The 19,303-nt window shown below is 42.8% G+C and overlaps 1 protein-coding gene and 1 long non-coding RNA gene across 24 annotated transcripts in view; one reads left to right on the forward strand and one right to left on the reverse strand.

Moving 5' to 3' along the window:
- Window positions 1–19,303, forward strand: part of CELF2 (CUGBP Elav-like family member 2) — a 669,316-nt gene that overhangs the window by 563,368 nt on the left and 86,645 nt on the right. For 22 of the 23 annotated variants that reach the window (XM_087722719.1, XM_087722718.1, XM_087722722.1 and 19 more), the window contains one exon: window positions 14,556–14,690. The exons of the other annotated variant lie outside the window; for it this stretch is intronic. In XM_087722719.1, coding sequence (XP_087578845.1) covers window positions 14,556–14,690 — 135 coding nt within the window. The remainder of the gene's footprint in view (window positions 1–14,555; window positions 14,691–19,303) is intronic. 23 annotated transcript variants of the gene reach the window in all.
- Window positions 1,427–6,777, reverse strand: LOC148044030 (uncharacterized). The gene is made up of 3 exons (XR_015697676.1): window positions 6,613–6,777; window positions 5,133–5,355; window positions 1,427–1,585 (listed from the first exon to the last, which is right to left on the reverse strand). It is a non-coding gene; the product is annotated as an uncharacterized LOC148044030 (long non-coding RNA).

Here is a 19,303-nt window from a genome sequence, read left to right on the forward strand (position 1 = left end):
TTGTGTTGCTTGCTGAAACCTTTCTTAAGAGAGTTTTACCCCATTTTACAACCTTTCTTGGCCCAGTTGTTAAGTGAACCACTGCAGTTGTTCAATTAGTAACTCGATTGTTAAGTGAATCTGACTTCCCCGCAGATTTTGCTTGTCAGAAAGTCGCAAAAGGGGATCGCATCACCCCAGGACAGTACAACGGTCATAAATATGAATCCGTTGCCAAGCATCCGAACTTTGATCCCATGAATCATGGGGATACTGCAATCTGTATGAAAAATAGAACAGGGGGTCATAAATCGCTTTTTTAGTGCTGTTGAACTAAACTTTAAAGTAACTTTGAACAGTCACTAAATGACCTGCTGTAAGTCGAGGACTACCTGTATTTATGACGGTTGCCCTGCCCCGGAGTCATGGGATCCCCTTTTGCGACCTTCCGACCGGCAAAGTCAATGGGGAAGTCCAATTTGCTTAACAACCACGTTACTATTTTAATAACTGCAGTGCTTCACTTAACAACAGGGGCTAGAACGATTGTCAAATGAGGCAAAACCAGGGCTGGGCTGCTGGGGGTTTGCAGGGGTTCGGGAGAACCTCTAGCTAAGATTCTGTGCAGTTCGGAGAACTCCCAAATCCCACTCCTGGCTGGCCCCGCCCACCCCACCCCTCCCAGGAGTCCCCACGCAGCCCATTTTGGATGCAGATAAGTGCAGGATGTATACGGAGGCTCAGGGAGGGTGAAAAACGGGCATACTGAAAGTTTGGGAAGGCCAGAAATGGGCCCATTTCCAGCCTCCAGAGGGCCTCCGGAGCCTGGGGAGGCCATTTTCGCCCTCTCAGAGGCTTGAGGAAAGCCTCTGGAGCCTGGGGAAGGCAAAAACTCCCCCCCTCCCCGCTGTGGTGCAGGAGGTCAACTAGGCCACGCCCATCATGGCCATAGCCATCCAGCACCCGGGCAGAGAACCTCTTGCTAAACGTTTTGAAGCCCATCCCTGGGCAAAACTCACTTAACCACTGTCTCACTCAGCAGTAGTCGTAAGTCGAGGACTATCTGTACGAGGGGGCCTTGATTCTGACAGTTTTGCTAAGAGAAAAGAGAAGAGAGAAAGTCAAAAGAAATCTCTCATGTTCCTTCAAGCGTGAGAACTTATCTATTCCCACACGGAAGAATTGCTTGCCGTGGCTTTTTTCCAGGATGTGTCTTTGTTCCTCATTGATTATTAATCAGGGCAGAAGCCGCACACCTGGAGATTTAAATACCTGCAAATGTAAATGATGACAGGGCCCTCTTTCTCCCTCCCTCCCTCCCTCCCCCCCCCCTCTCTCTCTCTCTCTCTTTCTCTCTCTTTCTCTCTCTCTCTCTCTTTCTCTCTCTTTCTCTCTCTCTCTCTTTCTCTCTTTCTCTCTCTCTCTCTCTCTCTTTCTCTCTCTCTCTCTCTCTCTTTCTCTCTCTCTCTCTCTGCAGAGATAGGCAGGTTTCATTTTTGTCCTTTCTTCTTTTTTGAGGTTGTTTTTTTTTTTAACCTCTTTTGGGGAGCCGAGGTCATCATTACCATGCATCTTGATGTCTCGGTTCTCCACGGATTCTGCACAGCTTTGAAAAGAACACAAACACACTTTGGCTTTTTTACATTCGAAAAAGGGTGCATAAATGACCCCAGAAAACACCACAACCAAGCAGGCTTGGGCAAAAACTGTCAAACCAGCCCCAGTCTGATCTCCTAGGAAAATAAAATCCTCGACTACATTTGATGGAAGGCGAAAGGGGCATTGGCCTTACCTGATATGCCTCCTCTCATAAGGTGGTGATAGCATCCAGGAATGGGTTGACTTCGTCTGCTCTCTGATTGGACTGAGTCTGTCAGAGCTGTTGGAACACACCCTTGTTGCTAGGGATCCCCAGCTTTCAGCGAAGTTGAAGCGACAGACTCGATGTGTCTTGTGGTAAAGCCTTGCTAGATGGGATCAAGGACCAGCCTCTTCCAGGGTGGGACTGGATGCTATCTCCTTATGAGAAGAGGCATATCAGGTGAGACCAACACCCTTTCTCCATTGAGGTGGAGATAGCATCCAGGAATGGGACATGCCAAAGCTGGCTTGTCAAGGTTCAAGGTTCGAGGTTCATTTTATTTATATGCTGCCCTATTCCCAGCGGGACTCAGGGCGGCGCACAAACCCAAGGAGGGGAAGGGAAACACAAAAACTACAACAAAAGTACAGGGCATTTAAAACAACCAACAGCCACACGCTTCGAGAGGGGAAGGGAACTCATCGACCCCAGGCCTGCCGACACAGCCAGGTTTTAACGGCTTTTCGGAAGGCCTGGAGAGAGGTGAGGGTCCGAATCTCTGCAGGGAGCTCGTTCCAAAGGGCCAGAGCCGCCACAGAGAAGGCCCTCCCCCGGGTAGACGGAACCCGGAGGAGGCCTAATCTGTGTGATCTAATGCGTCTTTGGGAGGTAATTGGCAGCAGGCGGTCTCTCAAGTACCCAGGTCCAATACCATGAAGGTGGCCCTTACAGGTGGGCCACAGCAGCCTGGTCCAAGGTTCCCCCTCCCCTGTGAACAGTCTGCAGCACCCATCAACCAAACACTGCTTCAGCCGAGACAAAGGTGTCCATTTTATAGTTCTTTACGAATGGGGACAGAGAGGACCACATAGCTGCTCGACAGATCTCTTCTAAGGAAGCCTGCATTGTCCACACCGCGGTAATGGCTGCACTCCTGGTAGAGTGAGCGGTGATTCTCACTACTAATGGTATAGCCTGCAGATAGTATCCCTTTGCGATACAGGCCCTTAGCCATCTAACTATGGTCAATGATCAGAAATACAGAGTCGAAAGCTGGGGACCCCTAGCAACAAGGGCGTGTTCTAACAGCTCTGACAGACTCAGTTCAATCAGTGAGCAGACAAAGTCAACCCATTTCTGGATACTATCTCCACCTCAATGAAGAAAGGTACTTTTACTAAGAGATGCTGATTGCAGTAGAGTCCGGCGGAATCTGAAGTCGCCGTGCATAACCCACTAGTTGCCCAGCCTGTCTCTGTGTAGCCAACATGTTTTGGGAAATGCTGAGGTGTTCAGGCTGGTGAAATTCCATTCTCAGGGTACGTGGCCTTGACGATACCTGCTTCCAAAGTGCTCTGCTCTTCCTCAACTGTCAATCCCACCTCCCAGTTTCCCATCATAAAGATATACAGCTTTGTTGCCCATGTATTCTTCCCCCTCCTTTCCCCTGTTAATGGCAGGATGCCAGCGATGATTGACACCCCTTCACACAATTGAAAGCCTTGTCAAACCAGAGGTATTCTTGAATGGAGGAAACCACAATCGATCAAGATGCATATCTTGCAAGCTGAAGAGATCTTACGGGTTTAAGAATAACCCTTGCAACCATACCATTTGGGTTGCAAGATCTTGTTACGCTACACCGGTAGTCCTCCACTTACGACCACAGCTGAGCCCAAAGTTTTTGTTGTTAAGTGAAACATTTGTTAAGTGAGTCTTGCCCCCTTTTGGGATCTTTCTTGCCGCCGTTGTTAAGTGAGTCACTGCAGTGGATAAGTTGGAAACCCGGTTGTTAAGTTAATCTGGCTTCCCCATTGACTTTGCTTGTCAGAAGGTCGCAAAAGGGGATCACATGATCTTGGGCCACAGCAACGGTCATAAATATGATCCAACTGCCAAGCACCTGAATTTTGATCACGTGATTATGGACACGTTGCAGAGGTTGTAACTGTGCGAAATGGTCATAAGTCACATTTTTCAATGCCGTTGTAACTTCAGTTACTAAATGAACTGATGTGAGTCAACTTTCAATTGTTCATTTAGTGACTGTTTGAAGTTACCCCAACCCTTTAAAAAAAGTTTTTCACATTTATGACCATTGCAGCATTCCTGCAGTCATATGATCAAAATTTAGACATTTCCATGGTGTTAGTTGTGAAGTCGTTTCTGACCCATTGCGACCCCATGGACAATGTTCCTCCAGGCCTTCCTGTCCTCTACCATCCTCTGGAGTCCATTTAAGCTCACGCTGACTGCTTCAGTGACTCCATCCAGCCACCTCATTCTCTGTCATCCTCTTCTTCTTCTGCCCTCAATCGTTCCCAGCATTAGGCTCTTCTCCAGGGAGTCCTTCCTTCTCCTTAGGTGGCCAAAGTATTTGAGTTTCCTCTTCAGGATCTGGCCTTCTAAAGAGCAGTCAGGGTTGATCTCCTCTAGGACTGACCGGTTGGATCACCTTGCAGTCCAAGGGACTCGCAGGAGTCTTCTCCCAGCACCAGAGTTCAAAGGCCTCAATTCTTTGGCGCTCAACCTTCCTTATGGTCCAACTTTCACAGCCATCCATTGCAACTGGGAAAACCATAGCCTTAACTATACACATGTTTCCAACACATATTTATAAGGGTTACAGTTTCTGGAGGTCATGTGATCACCTTTTCAATTTTCTGACAAGCAAAGTCAATGGGGAAGTCTGATTCACTGAATAAGTGTGTGTTATCACATCCCAGTGGTTCATTTAACAACTGTTGCAAAAAGATAATAAAATGGGGCAAAACTTATTTGACAACAGTTTTGCTTATCAACATAAATTTTGGGCTCATTGCTATTTAGCCCACAAGGGAGAACTTTAAGAGGGGATCCTGTAGAGAATACTTGTAAGCTTTCCCTATGGTTTAAATAACGTTTAAAAGTGGCCTTTGCGTTTATTTTTTGCTTTTCCTTGAAGAAATTGTGCAGATGAACAAAAAAAAAACACCAGGTTTTCTTCTGTTCCAAAATACCAGCTCAAGTTTCTCATCTTTCAGCCCGCATTTTTGTAAACCATCAACAGGTCAGCTAATACCAATGGTGGGTTTCAAAAATTGTTTGAACCTACTCTGTGGGTGTGGCCTCCTTTGTGGGTGTGGCTTGCCGCCCATGTGACCTGATGGGAGTGGCTTGCCGCCCATGTGACCAGATATGAAGATGCCGACGACACTTGTCAGAACCACCTTAAATTACCTCTCACACAGCACTGGCATGCATAAGAATATGATGTAAACTTGTTTTTTAAAAGGCATCTTTGGTTTGCGTTAAAACAACTTCAACACACGCAATGTTCTGATTGCACCACAAACGCAGTAGTCATCCTTACCTTTCACAGAGGCACTGAGTTTTATAAATAGGAGCATGATAGTGTAGAATAATCACATCCAAGGACCAGTGGTGGGTTTCAAAAAAGTTTGGAACCTCTTCTGTAGGTGTGGCCTGCTTTCCGGGTCCACTGGTAGAACCTCTTCTAACCGGTTCGGTAGATTTGATGAACTGGTTCTACTGAATAGGTGCGAACTGGTAGGAACCCACCTCTGGCTGATACCCTAGGAAAAGATAAAATATTGAATTGGAAATCCATCCATTTATTTATATGTCATTCTAACAATCCAGATTTAGTATAGATTATGCATAATTCTACACAATGATTTCTACAAGGGGGATCCATTGGCTGTTTAAACACCTTATTGTTCACACCTTTTGAAAATTTATTATGTTTGAATGATTCCCTTTGCTGATTTCTCTGGGGCATTGGCACAGACTGCAAGCCATGTACAATTCAAGTGAAATAAAAAATTAATTTAGCTGCCTTTGCTTGATCGTGTGCTCAAGCAATTAGGTATTTAAATCTCTCTGAAAATTAAAGGATGGAAGTCAGATACCTGTGATGTAAAAAAAAATGGAAGAGTTAAGAGCTTTCACATAATGAAGGTGTTGTTTATTTTAAAATATATGTTTCACAGATGAAAAAAAGCAAGCCAGCAACAGGAGTTGGACGAGAAAGGAAGAGATCCTTAATTCTATTTTACATAGACATTTCCTGCCCCTTTTTTTGCACTCTTTTTTTTAAAAAAAATTATTTTAAACACATCAACACATCAACAAAAACAAACACATGGCTTAAAACAACATAGGAACAAGAAGTTCCATCATATATCATACAGCAGTTCTGTATCGGTTTCTTTACAGTTAGTGTTTTCCCTTCTATACATTTCTATCTTGCATTCATGGTCTCCTTATTCGTTATCCATTTTTATGTACAATTCTATATTTATTTACACTTAGCTATTTATAACAAAATATTGTTTATCTATATTGTGCTTTATATTCTTACTGTCATTTATTCTCTTACATACAATTATAGGTATACATTCACATAGTTATTCTTTTTCTTTGCCATTCTTATACTTTTGTTATTCCATTTAAAAGGTTATAATATACAGTTTGGGTTGCTTTGTTTACCATCCCTAGTGCCTGTTGTTACACCACCTTATTCTCCCTTTCTTTTCTCCCTCCCTTCCTTCTCTACTTCCTTCCTTCCTCCTCTCCTTCCCCTTCTTTCTTCCCTTACCTCTCCCCTACCCCTACCCTCTCTCTTCCCATTTCTGCCCTCTCTCCTTCTCTTTCTCTCCCTTCCACCCACCTCTCCTTACCTCTTTCTCTCCCTTCCTCTCCTTACCTCTTTCTTCTTCCCTTACCTCTCCTCCACTCTTCCTCTTCCTTTCCTACTATCTCTCCTCCTCTTTCTCTCCCTTCCACCCTCCTCTCTTTTTTTTGCACTCTTGCAATCTGCCATAGTCTACCTGGATGCAATGTTGCCTGAATTAATTAACAACTTCCCCTGCCATGTATTGATGCTAACATATGGCATTTAATTAGTGCTACCGATTCAGCACTTTGTCCTTTTAAAATTTCCAACCTTTCCTTCCAAGTTTCTGCAAAGTCAAGAGACCAACTGCCACGCTGCCCTTTCTTCATTTCCTTTTTTCTATGAGTCATGAGTTTTCTCTTGAGTTGTTTACAAGAGACCAGACAGTGTAGCTGTTATTTGATACCACTATAAAGTGTTGCAGATGCTCTCATAAAATCAGTCATAAAAGAGCTTTGCCAGCCCCAAAATAGCCAGTTATTAGAAATGGGTGGTTTTGTTAGGCGCAAGGAGTGAGAATAATACACTGCAGTTGAAAAGATTTATTGGTCGTGCCTGTACACCGGAAAACAGTCAACTAAAGTTGAATACTAAATTGGCACCAGATAAGGATAAAAGGAATTCAAGAGAGATTTGACTTAAACATTTTTGGGAACGTAACGATTCCAGGCTAGTGACTCATTTAACTCTGCCCCCTAACTGTGCCTACTCTTCTCTTAAAGATTCTTTGCCAAACTCTTTAATCCCTATAGTAGTGATGGTGAAACTTTTTCTTACAGCGTGCCAAAATTGTTTGTGTGCGCGCTACTGCAACCCCACCCCACCCCGCATGTCCACTCAATGCTCCCTGCGCATGTGCATGCGACCCCTCCCCAGGCTCCGGAGGCTTTCCTGAAGCTGGGGAGGGAGAAAATACCCCCAGAGACCCTCCAGAAGATGGAAACAGATCGTTCCCGAAGTTCCGGTTGGGCCATTTTTTGCCCTCTCCAGCCTCCAGAGGCTTTCTTGAAGCCCGGGGAGGGCGAAAAGGACTGGCCCATATTCCTCCCCAACCTCCTCACTGTCCGAATCTGCTGCCAGCTCCGCTGGTGGATCACAACAGTGACTTCCACCAAGTTAATTAGTAGACCACATTGGACAAATTAATTATTAGACCTGCAAAACCAATTTTATCTCCATAAATAGCAATAGCAATAGCAGTTAGACTTATATACCGCTTCATAGGACTTTCAGCCCTCTCTAAGCGGTTTACAGAGTCAGCATATTGCCCCCAACAACAATCCGGGTCCTCATTTTACCCACCTCGGAAGGATGGAAGGCTGAGTCAACCCTGAGCCGGTGAGATTTGAACCGCTGAACTGCTGATCTAGCAGTCAGCTGAAGTAGCCTGCAGTGCTGCATTTAACCACCGCGCCACCTCGGCTCTTCTAAATGTTCCAACTTAGGTTTAAAAAAAGGCTTGAGGACTGATCTCGCAGCCTATCCATTATATTCTAAGCTTGGCAGGGTTCAATTTTCTTTCCCTGATTACTTAGGCTACGTCTTAGTCAGTGAATCTGACTAGGATTCAGATCAAGGGGAACCGGTTGGCCAACAAGAATTAATGGCCCAAGTTTTAGAAATCATGGTTTTAAATGCCAGATTAATAGGAGGGTGAAAGAAATCCTTGTAATGATGCCTTTGAGATTAACTGCTGTGTTCTGCAGATGCAGGAATGTGAAGTTTAAAATCAGGGTGTCCCCCTCTTCACCTTTGAAAAATTTAAGACATTATGTCAGATTTAAGTAGTGGTTGGTTGTTTTCCTTCACTGAAAACAAAGTCAACATTTTTGTTGACTCAAGAAGATTTATTTGCAGTCACAAATACTACCAACTGTTTTCAATTGATCCTTCAGCTGTCTTTGTAAACCAAGCGAGCAGATCCAAATATAATTTTTTTTTTAGCTCTGAGTCAGTTCTTTGGATGTTTAATTTACTATGAAATCAGCTTCCAGCTAAAAAACTGTGAAATCATTTTAGTTAATTTGCCATATTTATCAGTTTACTAGTGGAACTTGAGCAGGCCAAGAGGGAATCTGTCACTGACAGCGGTTTTGGAAAATTAAGGACAAAACCCTTGGGGTTTTTTCTTCCACAGGGTGGGGAAGGAAAGCAAAATGAAGGGTTAACAGCTTTACATGTAAACAGGCCTGAAATTTAAGGAAAGGAAAGGAAGCTGAATTGTAGATTATTCCTTGACTTTTCCTGCCCACCACCCCACCACCTTCTGCATACATACACTTTTAATTTATCATAAGGCTTGTTCTGTTTAGGCAAATTATTTGCCTTTGAAGTACAGGTTAGAGTTGAGTTGGGAGTTGAATTACACAAGAAACTCTTTGTTGTTTAACACAATAACATATTTATTCTCCTTATGTACACTGAGAGCATCTGCACCAAAGACAAATTCCTTGTGTGTCCAATCACACCGGGCCAATAAATAATTCTTTTCTATTCTATTCCACTCCATTCTATTCTATTCTATTTTCTATTATACTTTATATTCTATTTTCTATTATCTTCTATATTCTCTTCTATTTTCTATTATATTCTATATTCTATTCTATTCTATTCTATTCTATTTTTTATATTTTCTATTATTTTCTATATTCTATTCTATTTTCTAATATTCTATATTCTATTCTATTCTATTTTTTATATTTTCTATTATTTTCTATATTCTATTCTTTCTATTATATTACATTATATTTTTCTATTTTCTATTATTTTCTGTATTCTATTCTATTTTTTTCTATTTTCTATTCTCTTCTGTTTTCTATTATACCATATATTCTATTCTATTTTATTTTCTGTTCTATTTTATTTTCTGTTCTATTCTATTTTCTATTCTATTCTATTTTTTTCTATTTTCTATTCTATATTCTATTCTATTTTTTTCTATTTTCTATTATTTTCTATATTATATTCTATCCTATTTTTTTCTATTTTCTATTATTTTCTATATTCTGTTCTATTCTATTTTTTTCTATTTTCTATTCCATTTTATTTTCTATTATACTATATTCTATTCTATTCTGTTCTATTCTTTTTCTATTTTCTATTATTTCTATATTCTATTATTTCTATATTCTATTCTTTTCTATTTTCTGTTCTATTCTATATTCTATTCTATTCTATTTTTTCTATTTGACTGATGACCATTACAGCATTCCCATGGTCGTGTGATTTATGCACATTTGGACGCTTGACAACTGACTCATATTTATGACGATTGCAGTGTCCCGTGTGTGTGTGTGTGTGTGTGTGTGTGTGTGTGTGTGTGTGTGTGTCATATAATCCCCTTTTGTGACCTTCTGACAGGCAAAGTCAATGGGCAATGGGCAAGCCAGATCCACTTAACAACAACAAAAGTATTACTTTTTTTAACAACTGCAATGCTTCACTTAACCAATGAGGCAAAAAAAGTTGTACAGTGGGGCAAAACTCACTTAATGAATTTTTCCCTTAGCAACATAAATTTCAGGACTACGTGTGTAGTCTGCCGCAGTATATATTCTTGTGAAAACGTGTTTACTAATATTTCGGGGTAGGTAAATTAACGGGAAAGGGTCCTGAAGAATGTTTACTTTCAGCCCCTTCTCCTTTCCTATAAATTGTAATGGAAAGAGCCCCCTTCATTCCAAAAATAGGAATTGCACATGAACAGAAGTAGAAGGCTGTAACTAATCAAGGAGAGAAGCAACTTAGAACTAAGGGAGACAATTGGAACAACTGATTGGTGGAACACAATTTGCCTCCAAAAGTTGTGAATGGTCCAACAACACTGGAAGTTTTTTTAAGAAGAGATTGAACAACCGTTTGTCTGAAATGGCATAGGGTTTCCTGCTTGAGCAGGGGGTTGGACTAGAAGACCTCCAAGGTCTTCTAGTCCAAAGTCTAGCAGACTTATATACCGCTTCATAGGGCTTTCAGCCCTCTCTAAGCGGTTTACAGAGTCAGCATATTGCCCCCAACAGCAATCCGGGTCCTCATTTTACCCACCTCGGAAGGATGGAAGGCTGAGTCAACCCTGAGCCGGTGAGATTTGAACAGCCGAACTGCAGAACTGCAGTCAGCTGAAGTACCCTGCAGTGCTGCATTTAACCACTGCGCCACCTCGGCTCTTTTTTTTTCTTCCCACACGGTCATTCTATTCCATTCTAAAGTCTGCAGAGCAACAATTGCTCTGTGTTTCTCTTCGATTTCTGTGTGCTCATTAACCGCAAACAATATTTCCCTATCTTTGCCGGAGCCATGACAGGAGCCAAAGAGTTGCCATATAATCCACGGTAACAGTTGCTCAAAACGCAACCGGTGGTTCACTCTTCCACAATTTTTGAAACCATCTATCATGGGGAAAGGGACGCAAATGGCTCAGCGGCTAAGATGCTGAGCTTGTCGATCAGAAAGGTCGGCAGTTCGGCGGTTCGGATCCCTAGCGCCGCATAACGGAGTGAGCTCCCGTTACTTATCCCAAGCTTCTGCCAACCTAGCAGTTCGAAAGCATCTAAGAAATGCAAGTAGAAAAATAGGAACCACCTTTGGTGGGAAGGGAACAGCGTTCCACGCGCCTTTGGAGTTTAGTCATGCTGGCCACATGACCACGGAGACGTCTTCGGACAGCACTGGCTCTTCGGCTTTGAAACGGAGATGAGCACCGCCCCCTAGAGTCGGGAACGACTAGCACATATGTGCAAGGGGAACCTTTACCTGTTTATCATGCGAAGGTCCAGCTACTAGACTTCTGTTTTCGTTGGATTTTTTTTAAATCTGACACCTACCCCTTGCGGTCAAGCTCCTGACCTTCCTCTTTAACTTATTGATTGAAGAGCCACAGCACATGGCCTGGAACGTGTTTTCTAATCCAGGGCAGCAGTTTCGTCCTCCAAAGGTTGTTAAGATGCCAACATCATGGGCAGCAACCCAGGTTTGACATCTGGAGGCCAGAGGTTGCTCACATTTTCTTGCGAGAAATTGTGGAACGTTGTCTCCGGCATATTAGCAGCTCACTGTGTCTCTTGAGTCTCATATTGGCCTTCTCGAAATGAGATCGAAGCACGGGAAACAGTCAGTATGTTTTCTTAGCAACGGGCAACAGAGAACAACAGGCAAAGAGGCTCTGGGGACAGTAAGTCTTAACTGAAACTCTCAATCCAAGAAACTCCCGATCCTGAGGAACAAAGCCCAGTCCTCGACTTAAATCCGTTCGTTTAGCGACCGTTCAAAGTTACAATGGCACTGAAGAAAGGGACTTGTGGTTGTTCTTCACACTTAACGACCATTGCAGCATCCCCACGGACACGCGATCAAAATCCAGACGCTTAGCGATGGGCTCATATTTATGACGGTTGCAGGGTCCCGGGGTCATGTGATCCCCTTTTGCGACCTTCTGACAAGCAAAGTCAGGGAGGGGGGAGCCAGATTCACTTAATCTTCACCGTGTCACTGAACAATCGCCGTGATTCACTTAACAACCGTGGCAAGAAAGATCGTAAAACGGTGGAAAACTCACTTAACAAATGTTTCACTCAACAATGGAATTTTACGGTTTCAATTGTGGTCACCTGTACACTGGTGAGCAAAACTCCCAAATGCGCTCAATCGTACATCAATGATCCTGTAATCCTTTTGGATCGGATGGCACCGAGAATCTCACATCATGGCTGACCATTTAATGGTCCTTGTTCTGATGAATGAAAACATCTGATTGTTCTTTGAAAAGGCCCTGGTTTTAAATGAAAGATCCCACGATAGCCCAGTTGATTTCCTTTTGTTTACCGTGCTATCCACGGACAAGGCAGGAGTGAAGAGGTGAGGTCAGAGCAGTGGTGGGTTCTGGCTGGTACGCCCCGCTACGGGCGTACTGGTGCCAGCTGGGAGCCGCAGGGACCATTCCAGTACAGTGCTGCAGAGGGCCCACCCGCCTGCCCGCTCTCCTTACCTCTATTTGAGCCGACCGGGGCATTTGCGCACTCGCATGCAGTGTACGCTGCCTGCACGACGCTCCGCTGAGCAGCTGGAGCATTGCAGAATGGTAGTGCGCATGCATGTGCAGTGCGCATGTACGTAGTGGACACCCGGCCCCATTGCAGCATACCGGTTGCGACAGGATCTGGAACCCATCACTGGGTCAGAGGTGGTATTCAGCAGGTTCTGACCGGTAGCGGAATGTTGAGTAGTTCAGAGAATCGGCAAATACCACCTCTGGCTGGCCCCGCCCCATCTATTCTCTGCCTCCCAAGTCCCAGCTGATCGAGAGGAAATGGGGATTTTGCAGTATCCTTGCCCTGGAGTGGGGATGGAATGGGGATTTTACAATACCTTTCCCTTGCCACACCCACCAAGCCATGCTATGCCCACAGAACCAGTAGTAAAAAAATGTGAATCCCACCACTGGATGAGGTATGTCCTCCCTTATCTAACAAACATGAAAGCCAAACATGACAGGAAGCTGGGGGATTCTGGGAGTTGAAGTCCAAGCATCTTAAAAGTTGCCAAGGTTTAAAAACGCCACCTAAGGAATCTCCTTTCAAAGTTCCACTTAGTGTCCAAGCCTCGTGTTAGTGAGGTGCTGCCAGACACGTTCTGCACCAGTAACAAATATTCAATTCATTCAGTCCTTGCTTATTTCCAAGCTCTGTAAATTTAAAGTTTCTGAATGTGCATTTGCTGAAGATTTGCCTGGACGCATAGAGCTATCGCCTTGACCTAGTTTTTTTCCCCTATTTCTTGTTTCCTTTTGGCTTCTTTATATCAAGTGAAATAATTTAGCAGTAATTTTAACCCCACCTAATCCCACTTTTCTTTTTACCAATCCAGCATCGCAAATCTCCTGGGATTTCATTTACTCTGAAATAATTTTATAACACTTCCTTGAAGTGTTTCTCTCGTCTAATGAGCATTCTTGCTAACAATGTCTGCATGAGATAAGAATAGCTGGATTGTTATAGTTTTTTAAAAAGTCTGCCTTGAGATTCTATTAACCCGTTTCATTTTGAATATTCAGGCATCACTTTTTGTTCCCAATTTCTCTTTCATACATGCGTGGGCAAGATGGGGTATGAGAGCAATAGCCCTTAGACTTATATACCACTTCACAGTGCTTCATAACCAGAGGTGGTATTCAGCAGGTTCCGACCAGTTCTGGAGAACCAGGAGTGGAAATTTTGACTATCGGAGAACCAGTAAATACCACCTCTGGCTGGCCCCGCCCCATCTGTTCTCTGCCTCCAGAGTCCCAGCTAGTGGGAAGGGAATGGGGATTTTACAGTATCCTTCCCCTGGAGTGGGGAGGGAATGGGGATTTTGCAGTATCCTTCCCCTGGAGTGGGCAGGGAATGGAGATTTTACATTATCCTTCCCCTGCCATGCCCACCAAGCCATACCCACCAGGCCACACCCACCAGGCCACAACCACAGGACCGGTAGTAAGGAAATTTGAATCCCACCACTGTTCACAACACTCTCTAAGCAGTTTACAGAGTCATCCTATTGCCTCCAACAATTTGGGTCCTCATTTTACCCACCTAGAAAAGGAAGGTTGAGTCAACCTTGAGCCTGGTGAGAATCGAACTGCAGATTGCCGGGAGCCGGCAGTTAGCAGAAGTAGCCTGCAGTACTGCATTCTAACCACTGCGCCACTGTGGCAAGGTTAGAATAGGCTCACTCTCTGATCTTACTCACCAACGTTTAGCCTTGATTATTAGATGGATTTTCCATTTCGAGGGCGAAATGAGAGGTAGAAAAGCTAACTGCCTCTCCTAGTCTATAAATCCTAGTCCATAAGTCGCCCAAATAGCAAAAGAAATCCTAGTTGCAAAATATGCAACGCCCTCCAGGGAAAGGCAGGTGATTTGGAGAAGTGTTGTTGTGTGTGTGAAGTGTTTTCCCGCCCGCCTTCTCACCCAGGGACAGCGCCACCCTCACAACTCTGCCGCTTGCTTTTGATGTGGTAATAAGCATTGATCACAGATGAGGGAAGTGTGAGCGAGAGAGTGCGAGAGAAAGATGCCTTTTGCTGTTGTGGATATTATTAGTATTATTATTTTAATCTTCTAGCTGTGGAAGACAGAAAATTGTTCATAGGAATGGTTTCGAAGAAGTGTAATGAGAACGATATCAGAGTGATGTTTTCTCCATTTGGCCAGATAGAAGAATGCCGAATCCTTCGGGGACCAGATGGACTCAGCAGAGGTGAGCATACGCCGTCTCCTAAGCCCCTCTTGTTTTAAAAAGCGAGGTAGAATTGGGGGCGGTAGGTGGGGTGGGGGCGGGCCGGGGAGGGAAACAGAACTGGTTGATCAAGATCAAGGTTGAGCTCAGAGGTTTTGGGGCAACCCCCTTTTTCATAGAAATTCAGCAGAATTTTATTTAACCGTCCACCGAAATCCCATGGGGGTCCTCCCTCCCACTGTTTAACCCTACAGTTCTGGATTGAGGGTTAGGGTGGGCAGAAACGAATACTCTTGCATTCCCCTATGGGTTGTTTCCCTCTTTCTCTTCAATCCAGACTTTCCAAAGAAGAGTTACAAGACAGGTTTTGCTTCCCCCCTTGTGTGTGTATCCCCAAGTCCCATGATTGAGCTTTCTTGATAGGGATGGGAAAGAGAAGTAGGTCCTTATAAAGTATTTGGGGTTTTTTTTTCTGAATTTGTTCCCCTGCCCTATTGACCTCAACATTTCAATATAGCTCTGTCTGCTGGCTGCACATCTTCATCTGACCATCTGGGCCCTGAATATTGCTTCTGGATCACACCTGAGAAGCACACAATCTCCTGAGCTAATCTTTAGGTATCTCCGTTGGACAACTCCCCTGTAGATTTGTAACTAGGGTGGGTAAAGAATCACGTGTTTTCTAAGCACATCTTGGATAGTTCAGCTGGGTCCTCACCCTAGATTTTTTTTAAAAAACTCTCCAAGGGGTGATATAGTGGAGATCTGAAGTTTGAAGAGACTGGGGAGACTCTACTGAGTGACTAGTGAAGGTTCTCAGAATGAATGATTACCGTATTTTTGGACTATAAGATGCACCGGAGTATAAGACGCACCATGATTTTGAAGAGGCAAATTTTTTAAAAAAAGGTTTTTACACTCTGCAGGCCTCCCAAACCCTCTGCACACCTCATTTTTTTGCAAAGAAAAAAAGGGGGGGCATGCAAAGCTTTGGGATGCTTGTAGAGTGCTCCTGGGGGCTGGGGGGGGCAGAAATGAGCAAAAAACAGCCCATTTTTTGCTCGTTTTTGCCCTCCCCAGCCCCCAGGAGCAAGAGAATTCAGTAGGCCAAAAATACTGTATTCAGTGTATAAGATGCACCTAGATTTTCATCCTCTTTTTTGGGAAGGAAAGGTGCGTCTTATACTCCCAAAAATACGGTAACAACTTGGTCTTATTCGGGTCTCGCCGAGTTGTTCATTCAGCCTTATTCCCAATTTCTCGAATAAGATTGCAGCGTTAGCTACATATTCACATCTAGTCCGTTAGAAAAATAATGCCATATTCCACATCGAGGGTAAGGTCCCTGCATAAATCTTTTCACAGAGAGAGAGAAAGAGAGAGATTACAGTCACGTATGAGCTATTTTTTTTCTCCAGGAACTCAAGCTAACAAATACAATTCTTTCTCCATGTATACATTTTGCTTCCGGTCCTTTGCTTTCATCCTTGCAACATCCCTTCTGAAAATTAGGCTGAGAGAAACCATCTAGGGAATTGAATGATTAAATAGGGATAAAACCTTTCCAAGCCACAACCTGTCTCCGGAAATACCTCTACCAAGCATATTTGCTACTGTAAACCTTTAAAACCCAGTGAATATCGACATTGACTGCTTTAAGGCGCTGGTAAGCTGAGAGAGAAATGATCCTAACATTTTCCCGGTGAGTGTTGATGCTTTCTGAGGGAACAACACCCATCTGATCATTTACAGCACAGAAATGCAACCAGCAAGGGAGTTCAATGTAGCTTTAGAAGCCTTCTGGAGGCAATCAATTCAGGATTTCTACCTTCCCTTTAGTAACCAAAATAGAAGCAAGAAATAAAGGAGAGAGAGCGACAGAGAGCGGTAGAGATAAGGGGAGAGAGAGATAAAAATATTGATTCCATCCATCTCTCACACGCTACCCAGCCTATCATCATCACCATACCTTAATTAGATTATCCCACTCACCTTCCTCCAATAAAATTTCCACATTCTTAAATTTTAGGGAAGAGGGATGCAAAATGGGCCATGCCTCAAAATCTTCTTAAGGCTCACTGAAAAATCTCAAGTATCACCAGGTTTTTGACATTTCACTGTGATAGACTGAGCATTTTTCACAATGGGCAAACGCATCAAAGACCAAGTTGCGAATTTGTAAGCCAAATATTTGATTCCATAACCATGTCTGCCCTTTGTTTAAAAAGAAAGTACATTCCTGTATTTACAAGGAAGTGTGCATGTTTGTTTTTACTTTTTGAAAAAAAAATCTGGCCTTATGGTTAAACAATACTCCGGCGAATTATTTAAACTTTTTTTCAGATAAATGTTTTTTTCTGCTTGAGTTGACATGAGCCAAGACCATCCTTGGCCATTCGCAGCTCACTTCTGTTCCCTTCTGCTTTCTCATTCATTAGAGATAACAGAATAACAGAGTTGGAAGGGACCTTGGAGGTCTTCTAGTCCAACCCCCTGCAGTTTCTAGCCCTTGTTAGCAGGATATATTTGAATATGTTGAAACATGTTCAAATCTATGTACCTTAAAAGCTGAAATTTAATAAATGCTGTGTTCCATGTTTATCATAACCATTTGATCACGCACATTGACAAAATCTATTATGTAGAGTCCAGGCAATAATATACTTGAATCAATTATAAATCAATTATGAAAGTCTGAATCAGAAGTGATTCTATTGTTGGATTCAAACAATCTTTCTAACTCAACTACCTCATTTCAAAAGGCTCAGAGGAATAAAATGGAAGAATACGGAGTTAGCAGGCTTAAATAACTTGAAGTGCAACAAAATTAAATCAATATAATCAAACCACAGTTAATGAATTTTATTACATATCCTGTATATATTCAGCCAAATTATGCTGAAGTCATTTCTGAAAACACCGGCATATGATATTTATTTTTATATATTTATAAAAATAATATGCTGATGTGTATGTATGTATATGTATGTGTGTGTGTATAACATTACACAGAAAGAGATATATCTGTGTGTATCTGTGTGTATATGTATATATAAACACACACACATAGTGTGTGCATGCATATATGTATATACAGCATACACAAACACACACACACACACACATTCATTCTAGAAAGCAAAAATTGTCTGTTTATGGAGGCAATGAGCATTGTTTAAATCAGAAGTGGAGGGAGTTTTCTGCATATTTTGTCTTTGGCAGTATCTGTGTAACTTTATATTTTATGTATTTCGTTGTCAGAACATTGTCAGAGGTATAAAGAAGCATTTGTGAATTAGAGTGGGCAGAGGATAAATAATGGGTAAGATGTAGTGGATCTTGAATGAAAGCTTGTGTATCGGGGAGGTATTCCTTCCTGCTTGAATTGCGCTTCCTTTTAAAATTATTCCTAAAAAACCCTATGCTGGATTTCATCTGGAACCAAAAGGACCCTGAGTCTATCAAAAGAGATCTATGGATGTCAGAGAGCAGAGAGCCAGTTCCCCATTCAAAGAATAGGATCACTCTGGAAAGCCCATTGAATTATGAATTCAATGGGGAGACGTAAAAATTGAAGCTGTTCTGGCAATTGATGTCCATAACCCTTCTTCTTTGCTAAGATTGGCTCTGGTACTCCCTAACTCAAATCCAGCCTTCAGCTGTGAAATGATAGTAGGAGAAATATTTGTTTATTCTTTATTTATTCAATAGCCAGGCCCAAAGCAGCCGACAAATAAATTGAGAATTTAATACCGTGTCAAACAGCCCTACCCAACTCTGTGTCTGACAGATATGTTGGGTCTTCATTCTCCAAAACCCTGCTACCTAGAATTTCCTAATACATCCAGTGGTGGTATTCAGCCGGTTCAGACTGGTGCGGGTGAACTGGTAGTGGCAACCTGCGGGTGCGATGCCATCCTATTTAGCCACATTTTCTTAGCCGTGCACATGCGTGCAAGCTGCATGAGTGAGCAAAGCACATGCGTGGAAGGTGCGAACTGGTGGTGAAATTATGTGAAAACCACTTCTGAAAACATCCCTAAAATCTCAGTGAAGGCTGAAATAAAATACTAAAAATTATAAGGCACAATCCAATCATATTTTTAAAAGAGAGAGAGAGAGACCAATTAATATATGTTGCAGAATAAAAAAATATATTCTGTCAGCGCCCAAGGAATCATAAAAATGGCAATCAAGGCTCCCCGGGAAAATTCTTCCAGAAATGGAAAAGTTTATTTGAAAAACTTCAAGGGGAGGCTCCCCTACATGTTTTGTATGTGGCAAATCCCTCAACGACTTCTCCCGACAGTTTGTGTAGGTATTCAGCATTTTGGGAGAACGAACTGCAGCACCCAAAAAACACAGGAAGTTGAGAAATTGTTCCAAAGTATGTCTTCAAGAAATGGACATTTTAACTATCATAAAATATAGTGGTTTGCAGCATCAACAGTCGCTGAAAGGCCCAGGAGAATTAGGAAGACCTCATTGTTGCAGTTCCTCTCACCAAAGGTCGTTTGAGTGGCCAAATATTTTTCATCCCCAAAGCAACCCTACAACAGGATTGAGATGAATAAAAGATCATTATTTTCATCCAGGAACGACAGAACTGGTTGTCCCAAGGTAACTTTCTTTGA

This window comes from Thamnophis sirtalis, unplaced genomic scaffold, assembly GCF_051295495.1.
Source record: "Thamnophis sirtalis isolate CommonGarterSnake01/CBP01778 unplaced genomic scaffold, rThaSir2_p1.2 scaffold_9, whole genome shotgun sequence".
NCBI classification, from domain to species: domain Eukaryota; kingdom Metazoa; phylum Chordata; class Lepidosauria; order Squamata; family Natricidae; genus Thamnophis; species Thamnophis sirtalis.